The 14,218-nt window shown below is 36.4% G+C and overlaps 1 protein-coding gene across 1 annotated transcript in view; it reads right to left on the bottom strand.

Moving 5' to 3' along the window:
• Positions 1–14,218, bottom strand: part of STK3 (serine/threonine kinase 3) — a 124,819-nt gene that overhangs the window by 38,352 nt on the left and 72,249 nt on the right. Inside the window, exon 10 of the mRNA XM_027900435.1 lies at positions 6,379–6,554. Within this exon, the coding sequence (XP_027756236.1) occupies positions 6,379–6,554 (176 nt within the window). The remainder of the gene's footprint in view (positions 1–6,378; positions 6,555–14,218) is intronic.

The raw sequence follows: 14,218 nt of genomic DNA, 5'->3' as shown, positions 1-14,218 counted from the left end.
GAAAGGATTGATTCTCTTTACAGTCTAAAAAATTACTTATTTACTCATACAGTAACAAAAAAAAGGACATATTCAGAGAGAAAGGATCCTATATTCAATACCAGTTGAAGAAACACTCTGCTCAGGTATTGTATTCCCCCATTCTCAGCACAAAAATGAATTTGCCTTTTGTGATCAGAATGTATAAAAATGATTTAGTTAAATCAGTCAGTATTTGACTTATACAGCTTAAAAAAAAAAAAGTGTAATAGGTCTTTTCTCTTTGTGTGGTGAGGAGTTGGGGGGAAAAGCCCAGCAACCAATACTACACTTTCACTTTATGTATCAGGCTGCAGCAACCTTCCCTACTGCCTGCCTGAACAGCTGCATGATAAGAATAACAAACCAAGGCCACAACCTGCAAACCATCCACTGTGGACTCCTAATACAAATATCTCTCCCACTGAATTACCAACACACCTTTCATTTTTTTTAAAAATCACTCAATACAGAAGAAGTTCTGTAACAGCCACCTATTAAGAAAGGTACAGAAAATCTCCGCTGCCGAGGTTCACACTGTCCTCAAAAAATGACCTAGATAGAGCATATTATACTCATTATATACAGTCTCTCCCCTTTTAGCTGTATTGGAACTGAAATGAATGAAATTCTGCATGGAAACTGTCAACACCAATAATACATGTGCTTATCTCATATCCATACGGCCTAGGCAAACCCAGAAACCCAAGTTTTGTGTTTGCTTAGTTAAGAACACGTTTTCCTGGCAGCATCTGGAAATGTTTCATGATATTCAAGCAACTAATTAAAAACAAAGAAAAATGAAACTATGTTAATACTTCATTTAAACTTTTTAAATTACTTAGAAGAGAAGCAGAAACGATTGAAAATAGATAATATACGTTCATTCCCATTAATTAAAAGAAGACTGGTCCAAGCAAACTCAGCCGCTGCTTAAACAAAATTGGAATAAACCCAGCCAAGGTTTTGGACCCAGACATACTTCCAGTGAAGCTAACTCAGCCTAGCTTTATTACTGCAGTTTTAATTAAATTCTAGATGGTCTTCAGTCATTTTATAGTATTTACTTTTTTACCAAATTGTCACATTATGCATTTATAAATGTTAACTGAAGTGCTGCATATCTGCAATAGTATTATTTCACAATTATTATATTCTTATGTATTTGTTCCTCTTGAAACCCAGGGAAATATTCTGCCTAGGGTAACAGATGGCTTTGTAATTTTTTGTTGCTATTCCAGAATCTTTAAGTCACCCAAAATGCATCTACTTAAACATGATACTGCAGTTATTGCAAAACATGATCTACATGTTCACTGTTTAATATTTAACAATCTGGATACCATTCCTGTTTGGAAATAATTCTGCTAGAGACAGAAATCATTACCCTAGCACTGCTATAATAAATAGATTTGCCTTTTTACATTTTATCATTTCATAACAAAAAGTACATGACTCATTTAAAATTAAATAACGTATACAATCAGTGCAAATGAAGTTTAGCAACTCATTCCGACTCATGTTAATTCACAGGTTATCATCAATTAGCTATCACATCACTGCAGCTCATGTAAATCCTTTGTTAACATCATGTCCCGCACTGACATACATTACTAAGGGGCAGAAGGACTTACAGGGCAATTTTACATCTTAATGAGATCTAAAATGTCTTGATACAGCAAAAATGTAAGCAGCAGGTTATTTGACAGCACATAGACACCAATCTAGAAGCTAAGATTTATCCGGGTATCCTCATTTAATAAAAATGTTGAGCACTTTCTGCTTATTAAAAGTGCACCTTTTTTGGTGAAAATCAATTTTTATAATGCCCATAAATTTGTGATAAATGTATCACAATGTATTGCAAAATCTTCAGCTGTGAATGACCATAACAAATTTGAGCAAGCTGTTTGACCACCACCTCGCTCTCTCCAGCACGTACTTATCTAATGTGAAACATTCCCCTAGAAAGAACAAAGCTATCACAACGGTAACACAGTCAAATGAATACAATATATCTATAATAAACAACTCTTCTTACAAGGACTGGTCAGTCAGATGGGCAAAAAAACCACATCATTTGTTCTAATTCACTACTCTGATCCAAACTGCTGACTTCTGAGCTACAACTAAAAGTTGGCCCACTAAAGAGTTAAGCCTCATCATGAAAAGCTGATTATACCATCCATCTTTAACATTTCTAAGAATCTCATACCCATACACTACAGAGCTCTACTGCATTTTTACTTATTCAGTGACATTGTGCCACTTTTACTCACACTGAGTAATATCTTGTTCATTACGCTTACCGGCATCGAGGTGAAACACCAGCTAACCCCAAGTAAAACTGACAGAATTAGGATTGAAAACACTGCCTTAATTTTTCCATCTGCTGCAATAATTAAAAGCTGTCAGAGAATTGCCTATAGACTGATAGAATTCACTGAAAACAAAAATTCACAATGATCCTTGAGTGTGAAATACACTGTAACAATTATAAAAGTCGAAGTTTGAATAAACACTAATTTGGATTTTTTGAAAGAGGTATATATCAAATCAGAGCTTCAACACTCCATTTGAAAGGCTGACGTGGAAAAAAAACAACCCAAAATATTTACAAGTACTTCCCCAGAAACACATTTCTGTAAGATTCACTAATATCAAAGATCCATACTTTTGGTTTTAAAAATTTATCCTGAGATGTCAGAACCAGACAACAAAATAACTGAAAACAAAGATTAAATCCAGCAACTCTAATACAGTCACAGAAAAGACAACATTCCGAAGTGTTTGGGGTTGAATGCTTACATTTGTTTGGTGGTGGTTTCTTTTTAGAAAGAAAGAAGAAATGTAGTATAAAAACTCCAAACACTTCTTATGCATAAAAACCAACACCTTAGCTCCTGAAGCATGCAGAACAGCGTAAATTTAGAATAATGTAATATTCAAGGTGAGTATGCAGTATCAAAATTAAGTCTAGTTAAAAGTTATTTGCAATATACCTGATGCAATACAATATAAAACTTGAAGCTCTGCGGCAGCAGTTTTCTCTTATTGATTCATGGAACATGCCATCAAAAACAAGCACAGGCTGATCACAGAACTGAAGACCCACAGGACCAACAGTCTGAGATGGATCTCAAATTCCCACATGGCATCAGTGAAAAAGAAATAAGATCAGCTTTTGAACTGCAAAACAGACGTACTTCAGTAGTGAAAAAACAAAGCATAAATATGTACCTAAAAAACAAAAAATGCTGCTAAAATTACTTTTTGTTTAAGGCTCAGATTGCTGACTAAAGCATCCTATTTTCTTGAGAAAGTCTTCTAGTTCTATTTTCATTGGCAAGGAGTTTTAAAACATTTATGTCAGAGCAGAAAACTATGCTCACACAACAACTTTCAAACCAGATCTTGCGCTAAATTAATTTACATTATTTTATATGTTAATTTATCCACATTATGAGAAAAGTTTCCCGTATCATTTATTTACATTATCTAAAAACATCAGTAAGTGTGTAAGACTAACTGCTATATCTGCATTACATGTATTTGTACATTTAAACAAATAAAATAACTATATTTTATCAAACAGACTAAGAATAGGATAAAATATCACTGTGAGTTAAAGCAAATATGCCCCTTGGACACAAGAATTAGCTTCCAATTCTGCAGGTTTCACCTCATAACACACAGAAAAAAGCAAACTGATTAGCTGCAGGGATTTATAAAGCTGGGATTTTCTTCCCTTTCCCTTCTCTCTCCCACCTCAATGGCATTTCTGCATCTCTAGTTCATGCTTTAACAGATACATACACTTTTATGTCTTTCAATCAATACACCTGAGTATCTCTTCTTAGCATGGCACTGTCATTCACCCTGGCTCACAAGTGAAGTGCTCACTGTTATGATGCGTTTGGCTTACGAGGGTATGAAAGAATAATAGTATCATTCAACAAAGGAGTTTGGCAAACTCTGATTTACAGAGCATCCCATCTCGTCTCCACAGAAAGCTGGAGTACTACTGGAATATACTAGCATTAAGTTGCGTTTTGATAATTTATATTTCAGTTCTAGCATATCAATTCCCTCTTTAAATAAAATTATGACTGTCATCATTTACTGCTAGGATCCCTTTTTAGATCCCATTAAGGCTAATTCCAAACGAAACAGAATGGAATTATTTAATACAAAAAGTCTCCATTATTTATTCCTTTCATAAATCATTTAAAGACTTTATGTCAGCAACCGAAAACATTCATGTTGATCTCACAAAGAGCAGACAATATATTATGCATGCTGCCCACTGATTTATCCTTTCAGAAAGTCTCTTGCAGGCCACTTGCCAATACTGTCACTTGCTGCCTAAAATATAAATAGAAGTGCTTCTAGAATATACATATATAAATAAATAATAATTGCCTATGGTTCAAATCAGCAGGCTGTGAAAACCCACATCCCATGTGATATCACCTGGTACCAGACAGATTCAGAGAAATGTATTTTTGAGTGGACTGCTCTGAAGCAGTACATGCACTACTGAAGAGTCTTCCTAGACTCTTTCTTAGGCTGCATTATCTATGGAAGTATTTGGCTTTCATCGTATTTAAAACAAAATATCATCCCACATTTACACACATGTACATTGTCCATGCAAATAGCAATTCAATTTTTTTTAAATCCTATTTGGTTTTCAATCAGAATGATTTTGTAGCAAAAAGCCTTACAATACTGCCTTTCCAGGAGACCAAGGATTAACATCACATAACTTCCATGAGACATTGGAATAGGTTGCCTAGACAAGTTGTGGCTGCCCCTTCATTGGAAGTTTTCAAGGTTACAGTTTTGAGCAACTCGTGCAAGATGTCCCTGCCCACAGCAGGGAAGCTGGACTAGACAACCTCTAAAGGACCCTTTCAACCCAAACCATTCTAGGATTCTGAAGTCTATGAGTGGCCAGTCTATCAGTAGCAAGGTTTACCTAGAGAGAGCAGTTAAATATCTGAAGGTAAGAACTCCTCAGGTTTGGTTCTAGGAAAAATTCGTATTTCAAGAAGGCAACTTCATATGTAGAAGCAACGTCAACAAGTTCCACATGATTATCCACGTGTGAAATATTCATGAACAAGCACTTACAGAATCTGCATCTTAGCATTTACAAAAAGAATCATTTTTGCCTGCATTACTTCACAAGTACTGGAAAAGATAGGATGAATTTTAAGTTGTTCTAAAGGCAATTTTTTTTTGGCACTGTAATAACCCCACTGAAATAATGGCCAGTTATTTTCCAATGAATAGTGCAACTCTGTTGTAAGCCAATTATCAGGAAAAGCCTAAAAAAACTCCACCCAAAACAAAATTCAACTAAATGAAAAACTCCAGCAGCAACAGCTTGTACTGTGCTATTTAACTGGCTTTACTCCAGTAGTTTAAAACTTAAGAGTCAGCTTTAAGTAGAAATGAAGTAAGTGAAAACTGGGAAAAAAATTCCACACCTACAGCTGTCACCTAAAATTAAACACATTTCTCTCCAAATCCCAAGTGTGCTTTTGAAAAGGTGTCATGTGATCATATTTAGCTACTACACTGTAATTAAGAACTTTTCATCCACAATGAATAAACTAAATTCTTTCACTGAAGCATGTTAAAAAATTAACAAAGGTGAAAACCAGGTGTAATTACCTACAAGTCTCTAATTAGTAACTATTTCATTTCAAGTACAACTTATAACTCTGAAACATTTTCTTTTGCCCCTGTTATAATGTGCAACATAGCTAAAGAGAAATGAGCTACACGTATTTTGGAGGGGCAAAAACCCCACCGTAAAATAGACAGACTGATTAGATAGAATAATTCCGTGTAAAGAGATGTGTGCTATTGGAATAGTACCAAGAAGATGACTTGTGCAAAACAGTAGGTGATCTTAAACATCTCCAAGGAGATTGATTAAATGGCTCCAACCCAGTCTAAAATGCTTATCATTTTACTGAGTTATGCAGCAAACATGACAGCAATATTCCATGTCTGTGGAAATTTTGGTTTTTTTCAAACAACTGAGTCAATTTTAAAAGTTCTTATAGCACATAAATTTTAAGGAACCAAAAACACTTTAACAAAAAAGAGTAGTTACAAAGTAGTATAATGTCACATGCCATTCCCCATTAAAGACATCCTGTGTTAATTAAATGTACTTATTTCAACAATCACGACAAGGCATTAAGATTAGATAACTGGACAGTATTCTGGAAAGTTTACTTATATTGTTACTTGTATTAACATAGTTACATAAAGGGATTAAATATTTCTGACATAAATAAAATAAAGAGCATGCAAGAAAATAAAAAATAAAAATGTACTTACGAAATCAAAGTCTCCATCTTGAGGGACCTTCCAGTTATCAGGGAAAACGTTTTTGGATATGTGGTAAGGTTCATGCATGTTCTGATTACAGTTTTCAGGGCTTTTATTCTTGGAATCTTGTTTATCAAAGTAGTCCATGAAAGAAGGTCTTTGAACTTGCGGTGAAGTAGCATTTCCTTAATTGAAAGAAAAAGTAAAAATCATTTAAAGATTTAATGCATTATAAAATAGGCTTCACTTATTAATTTTCTTGGATTTTGTAGCAACTAATACAGTCATCTGTGATGCAAGCCTCTGTTTGTCCCCTGAGGATCTTTGGCATAAAGCTCATAGCCGAAGAATGATATTTTTGTAGCAAGATACAACGTGGAGAAATGTTCAAGACATTTCAGAGTCGCACACACAAATAATATTAGAAGTTACTTCATGCAATATCTATTTGTTGTTATAGAGACTGAACAACACAAGGTGCTAAGCATCCCTTTGGGTGCAGAATGCCCCTACCTTCAAGGCCTAGTCCACAGGCACTTTAAGGAAAGGAACAGAGTTTCACCAAAGGTGTGATTTAAAAATTATTTAGAAAAAGAACTTCAAAAAACAACCCCACAAATCATGTCTAGATACTGCTTAAATAAATTCATTGCCAATGAAGGTTCTCGGCAAATTATGGGGTCATACTCTACAGATGGTTGCAAAGCACCCTGTCTCCATGGTGTGGAAACCCTGGGGGATTTTCATCACCATCCATGTATCTACAAAGGATTTGCAGAGCAGACTAAGATCAGCATGAACTCCTGTTCTATTATTCTTTTCACGAAATTAAAAGTAAAAAAAAAAAAAATTATCTTCCATCCTAAATGACTGAAATTGTTTTCATTTGTGAGATTTCAAAGCAAATTAATTACTAAATAGTCCAATAAATAAACATAATTGTCCCCTCACAGACCATATTCTGCATAGCACTGACGCATGAAAAGTGTGTCAATGCTTACAGCTTACATTGACTTGCTTACAGCATAATACATTCAACAGGGAGAAATATGAAATATATTTTCACAAATAAAATATTAAACAGGACGAAATATATAAATAACTATGGTAGGGGGAAAAAATCTAACACCAAAAAACAGACAAAACTATACTTTTAAATTATAAGCATAATAAAATAATAGGATTTTTTATTTGATCTACTTGTTTTAACAAGTGAAAAGGTGAACCACTAGAAATATCTTTTGAGCTTTTGTTTAACGTGATCACTATAACTTGCGAATCCCCTTATCTGGCTTCACACTTATTTTTATTCATTCATTAAGTAGGGTTTTTCCCCCCCTTCCACCTCTTATTTCATCACCTCTTCCCAGTCTCTTTGTCTAACAATTTTTTCATTTCAATTCTGCTGCATGACTTTCTTTTCATTAATGTTTATTTTTGTACTGCCATCTTTTCACAGAATCATCAAGGTTGCAATAGACCTTCAAGATCATCTAGTCCAACTGCTGACCAAGCACCACCATAATAACCAGAAAACCCTATCCCCAAGTGCCACATGCAGACACCTCTTAAACACTCCCAGATATGGTGACTCCACCACCTCCCTGGGTGGCTTATTCCAATGCCTAATCACTCTTTCAGTAAAAAAAAAAAATCCTAATATCTAATCTGAATGTGCTCTGGTGCAATTTGAGGCCATTTCCTCTCTTCCCTTCACTTGAGACACGGCAGAAGAGACCGACCTCCACCCGGCTAAAACTTCCTTTCCAGTTTTCAAATATTGTTTCTAATCCCAGTTCATAGTTATCACTACTCATTATCTTTTAATTAATAACAACCATGCCCATAACAATTTAGTGAACTAAACTTCAAGTTGAATTTAACAGACCAGACAGAAGATGATGCTTCTTCAGAATCTCCCAAGTTTGCCCCCACCGAATGCAAGATCAGCTGAAGGAAGTTTCTTGACCTCCTGAGTCTGGGACTGAGGAAGGGATGAGAAGTAAGCAGCAGGAATGCCAAGTAACTACAGAAATAATACTAAAGGGCAAAAATCATAGAGTCATAGAACGGTTTGGGTTGAAGAGGGCCTTTAGAAACCATCTAATTCCAACCTCCCTGTCATGAGCAGGGATACCTTCTGCTAGAACAGGTGCTTAAAGTCCAATCCAAACCAGCCCTAAACACTTCCAGGGCTGGGGCATCCACAGCTTCTCTGGACAACCTGTTTCAGCATCGCACCACCCCCACAACAAAAAATTTCTTCCCAATATCTAATCTAAACCTGCCCTCTTTCAGTTTAAAGCCATCACTCTCACTAGAGATCACTGTCAAATGTTCCTCTCCAGCTCTCTTGTAGGCTCCTTTTAGGTACTGCAAGGTGCTGTAAGATCTCTCCAGAGCATTCTCTTCTCCAGGCTGAACTACCCCAACTCTCTCAGCCAGTTTTCATATCAGAGGTGCTCCATCACTCTAATCATTCTCATGGTCCTCCCCTGGACTCGCTCCAACAAGTCCATACCTGTCTTTTTTGGGGGGGCCCCAGGGTTGAACACAGTATAATGGGTGAGGTCTCCTGAGAGCTCAGTAGAGGGTAAGAAAAATGGAAAAATCTAAATGTTAGAAAAGCACACATTTAGAAAACAGATCCAAGAGAAAGTAGTAGTATGAAGGAGGTGGAATTAAAAACAGAAATACAATGCATTTTCTTACTACAAACTTTTCATTACTGCCCAAACCCCCTGAAACTATTTTTACCAAAAAGATAGCCTTTCACAATCAATTTTTTTCTCCTGCTGAGATGGTTGTACTTACATTCCATCCCTGAGACATACTTATAAACAAAAAGATTACCAGTGTCTCAGTTCAAAACTCCAAGTACCAAAATGTTGGCACGTTACAGGTAAGACAGTCTCCCTCCTCTCCTGTAACAAAAAACACTAAAGATTTTCCAAGCACTGCTCTTATGATTTAAAACTATTTTAAAATATCTTCCTTAGACAAGTAATAGAAGACTGCCCGCATACGTAAAACAAAGCAACCCCTACAAATTCCTTTTTATCAAATGCATATTATGGAAAGTGGGTCAACAGGACCAAAATTACTCCAAAATAAGAAAAATGGATTTATTTTACACTTTGAGGACTTGTTTTATCTGTTTTGGTAAATAAGAATTTAGAACTTGCTTCTGATTTCAATTTAGCATACAGTTAGCTAACCCATTTAAAAGAACAAGAGCTGCTTACCTTCACTGCAAATATAAAAACTCTCACACAAAACCAGAAATACGACTGCAGAACAACAGGACCAGAGGTATTTCAAGGTTTGTGTGGGTTTTTTTCTCCAATGTTAAAAAAAAAAAAAATAAAGTATTTAGTTAAAGATTTATTTGCAAGGTTTTATTTTACTTTTACTTTTTCTAACATTCATGAACAACAGAGTAACATCATTTTCTCAACTGTCTTTCAAGAATCATTAAAATTAGAAGTACAATACATAAAGATTCCTTTAAGAACACTTAATTTACTCATCTATCCATAAGTTACTTTTTATACAAGCTATATATTTGCCACAAAAAATCTGCAGCACACTCAGTATCACTCCACATTTGCACTAAAAATCTACTGTGCAAATAGCCTGTTCCATTCTAGGAGGATTTGGATTTTTCAGCTCATCTAATTATTCTTTACTTTCAACAAGCAATCACAGAATTACAGAATATGCTGAGCTGGAAGGGACCCACAAGGATCATCAAGTCCAACTCCTGGCCCTGTACAGGACCACCCCCAAGAGTCACACCATGTGCCTAAGATCGTTGTCCAGACACTTCTTGTACTCTGCCAGCCTTGGTGCAGTGAGCACTTCCCTGGTGAGCCTGCTCCAGTGCCCAAACACCCTCTGGCGGAAGAACCTTTCCCTAATATTTGAACCTAAACCTCCCCTGACACAACTTCAGGTCATTCCCTCCAGTTCTGTCACTGGGCACCACAGAGAAGAGATCAGTGCCTGCCCCTCCTCCTCCCCTCATGACAAAGTTGTAGATGATCATGTTTAAAAATGTTTGTCCCAGTTTCAGTGTTTCTCTTATCATCCCTACACTCACCTACTGCAAGACTTCAAGATGGCTTTGGGGAGAAAACCATAAGAAAATAGTGGTGAGAAATTGCTGGAACACAGAGAACACCATGGATGCTGCTCAGCAATACCCCTCATAGGAACACAATCAATAGCGATGTCCCCAAATAGTTACGTAAGCAAGTTTCTTCCAAAAAGTACGCTCAATAAAATAAATGAGGCAACAACATAACACAACACCAACGCTATTACACTGTTTCAAAGACATATCACAATTAAAATAAATAATTCTGAACACACATTTCAAAATAAGGAGGAATTTACATGCCATTCTAATGCATGTTTTGATAAAATTCAGTTGATGTCCCCTATAAAGAAAAAATATTTTTTAGTGCTGTATTTCCATCAGGAAAGTTTTATATTAGTATTACATTGATTTTAAACCGGTTGAAAAGTTCTGCTACTAGTTACCAAGTAAGGTTAGCAGATGAGGGTGTCCATCTCCTACAAATGTGAGTCTCCCACTATAATTTCCTGGGAGGGCACAGGTGGTGATATTTTGTTTGTTTGGCATTTTGGAGTGGGGGATTTATAACTTCCTACAGGAAATCTCTAAATCTTTCTCTCATTCTATTACTACCAGGGCACTGGACCTCTTCTGCAGTTGCATATCTACAAAGGAAAGATTTCTTTCCTTTGCCAAAAGCCATGAGCTTCCACAACTTTCTCCATCTTGGGGATCTCCATCCACCACTCAGCTGAGGAACATTTCCAGCTGCTGCCTCTTCAGCAAAGTTAGGGATCAGGCTCTCCCATGTGAAGCGCTTCTGTGAACATTTTGTCACTATTTTTATTCCCTCAAAATATACTACTTTGTCACTATTAGAGTCAGAAGCTGCACAGCAATCAGCTTTTAGCCTTCTTTGGACCTACTACCTACCTACCTACCTACTCTCCCCCCTACTACAAAGGCTACCATGGCTAATCATCATTTACTACTCAGGCTTTATATTCTGTACATTCCTACCATTCCTATCTCACCTTGCAAGTTGGCCTACAACAGAGTAGCAGTAATTCTCCTGGGAAATGGTAGACAGGAGCCTAGAATTTTGACCTCAATCTCACTTAACAGTGAATTACCATGTAAAGGCCGCCACAGCCACTTCCTTCAGCCAAATTTTAAGCAGAAAATTGTGCCTGTATTTTATGAGTGGGCAAGTTCTGCTGCCAACACATGCCTATTAGACAATAACCTCAGAGAATTAAAGATCAGCTTACTCAGAACCACAAGGAATCATCAGCAGAAACTGGATCCTCAATTCCTTAGGCCAGAGCAGTTGGGAATCTATCAAAGGGTGGATCTAAGAAATGTTTGACTACAGAGAGCTGTGTAACAAAGTGGCTACTGAGTTCACAGCTTTCATATCACAGTGACTCATACACCCAAGTCTTCATTTAATTTCAGATTTCAATCAGCCTTTGGTTTGTTTTATAATATACCTATTTATCAGAAATAACTGCAACTGTCATTTAAACAGAAAATCCACATTCAGCCAGCTGAAGCCTTCAGAGACTTTTTGAAGGACTGTAAACTCAAGTTCAAACAATTTTTCATGGGGAAAAGTTTCTGGTATAAAACATTGCTTTGCTTCTTGAGAATAAGACTTGTAAAACTGGTTTAATAACTTTTGTTCTATTTTTCCAGCTTCCGGAGAAAAGAAAAAAAATGTTCAATGACATTGCTATTATAAACTCATTAGTCCATTCCAGATGAGTTATACTTTATTTCTGCTTTCAACAAAACAAAAAAAATCCATGTTCAACTAGCATTTTGCAACAGCTCTGAAAGCAGAATTGCTAACATCATTATTAAAAAAAAAAAAATCCCATTTTTAAAATATACTACTAGAAGCAGTATAAATGAACAACTTTATTACCATCACAGGAGAAGGTCTGAGGAGTGAAATAGGCTTGTAAACATCTATCATCTCTTTACATACACATATAAAGGAGTAAAGCACTAGGATCCCTCCATACGGCATCAAGTAAACCATTTGACTGTGGGCATAGTAAAAATGCTTGAACAAAACTACACCAGTGCAACATCAATGTCCAGGCTGCAGCCCCACTAAAACCAGCCCATAATTAAATTTCCTCGCTGAATTCCTACTGGACTTAGGTCCTAAGTTGTCATAAAACACACATCACTAGCTTTTGCTTTTCAGTTGTAAAAAGAGCTGTAGGACTTACGCCTTTCTAAGACTTTTGAAGTATTACTCCAGAGCTAAGCATCCACCTCACCTCACAGAGCAGACTGACTTGCAGCATCACATAATCCCTTACTGATGCTGAAATCACTAAAAAAAAAAATGAATAAACCAACTCATGAATTTTTCTATCAACATGTAGGTTCTACAGTATGGTGCCTATCCCCCGGTAATCAAAAATACCATTATACAACAAGGCAAGAAAGTTCCCCAAATTAAGTGCTGGAACCAAACCTGTTGCCTGACAGCTGAACGATGAAACCATCACTTCTCCTCAGACTACCTCCAGTTTGTTGGCTTTGCTTTGCTGGAGTTATGGGGCTCAAGACAGTCACCTATGGAGGATGAGAGAGAGGACAGAAACCTGCTGTCCCAAAGATTATATTCTTGTGTTTGATATGAAGGAAAATGTGTTTGAGAATTATGCTGACTAAACCTAAAACATTCACGTCTCACAGGGAAAAAAGTAACAAAACAAAAACCTGAGCACTTTTCTATACTCTAGCCATCAAATGACACCTCATTTTGTTTACTGTCCTCTTTTTTTAATATATTCATTACCAGCTATGAACTATTTAGAAGCTTCATCGAATCTGAAACAACACTTAGAAACCCAGAATAAATCTAAATGGCACTAAGAAACTTGCTTTCCAGCCCAAAGCAGATGGCAAATATAACTTTACCAGGGAAGAAAAGAGAAGCAGGGGAAATGTTACTGAAAAGGAGAAAAGAGAACAATCGGAAGTACTCTTGGTGTACCAGAAAGCCCTAACACTAAGCCTTGCCAAAAAACCACAAAGGGAATGTGGGAAAGCTGGTCTCAACACTGGTCTCTGCACTGACATATGAAAAAGCTTCTACACAAAAGTAAGTACAACCCAGGCAACTGAACAAAAGAACAAAATACTTCCATCATTCTCACTCTTTCTTCTACTCCACATTAAACCTCCTTAAGGTAAGTTCTATCCTTCCATCTCTCCATGTTCTGCATTTTCTTCCCTCCTTCCAGGTACACACCAAGGTTTCTGTTCAGAGCATGCACAGGGCATACTGAGCAAGATGGCATAAATGTTTTTTATTGGTAGACTGTACAATGTATGTTGGGATAGGATGATAGGCCTCTTTTTGTTCCAAATCCCAATTTTATCTGGGCACAATTCCCCATTTGTGAAAAAAATATGGTTTTAGTTATTTTCTGTCATGGCTCCCAGAGGCCTCTAAGCATGGGTACTTATAAATAAAAACATATTATTGTTTCTTATTTTGTCCTTGAGCGAGGAAACAAAAGGCAGAAGGAAACAAAACATGAAACTAAACACAACAGCAATTAAATAAAAAGTTTGTCACAAATATTTTGTCTCTAGGAAGGAAATGAAATCCCTCTTTCCTAGTTTACTAAGTTTATTTCTCCAAGCGTCTTGCTTGCAATGTTCTATTATTCAGAAGTATCAAAGAACACTTTTAAGCTACTTGTTCTGATTTATTATAATCAAATCACACAAATATCT

The sequence above is a fragment of the Empidonax traillii genome, unplaced genomic scaffold, assembly GCF_003031625.1.
Source record: "Empidonax traillii isolate 1590-97213 ecotype Southwest subspecies unplaced genomic scaffold, ASM303162v1 scaffold729:size315501, whole genome shotgun sequence".
NCBI lineage: Eukaryota > Metazoa > Chordata > Aves > Passeriformes > Tyrannidae > Empidonax > Empidonax traillii.
This window is presented reverse-complemented; position numbering and strand designations above follow the sequence as displayed.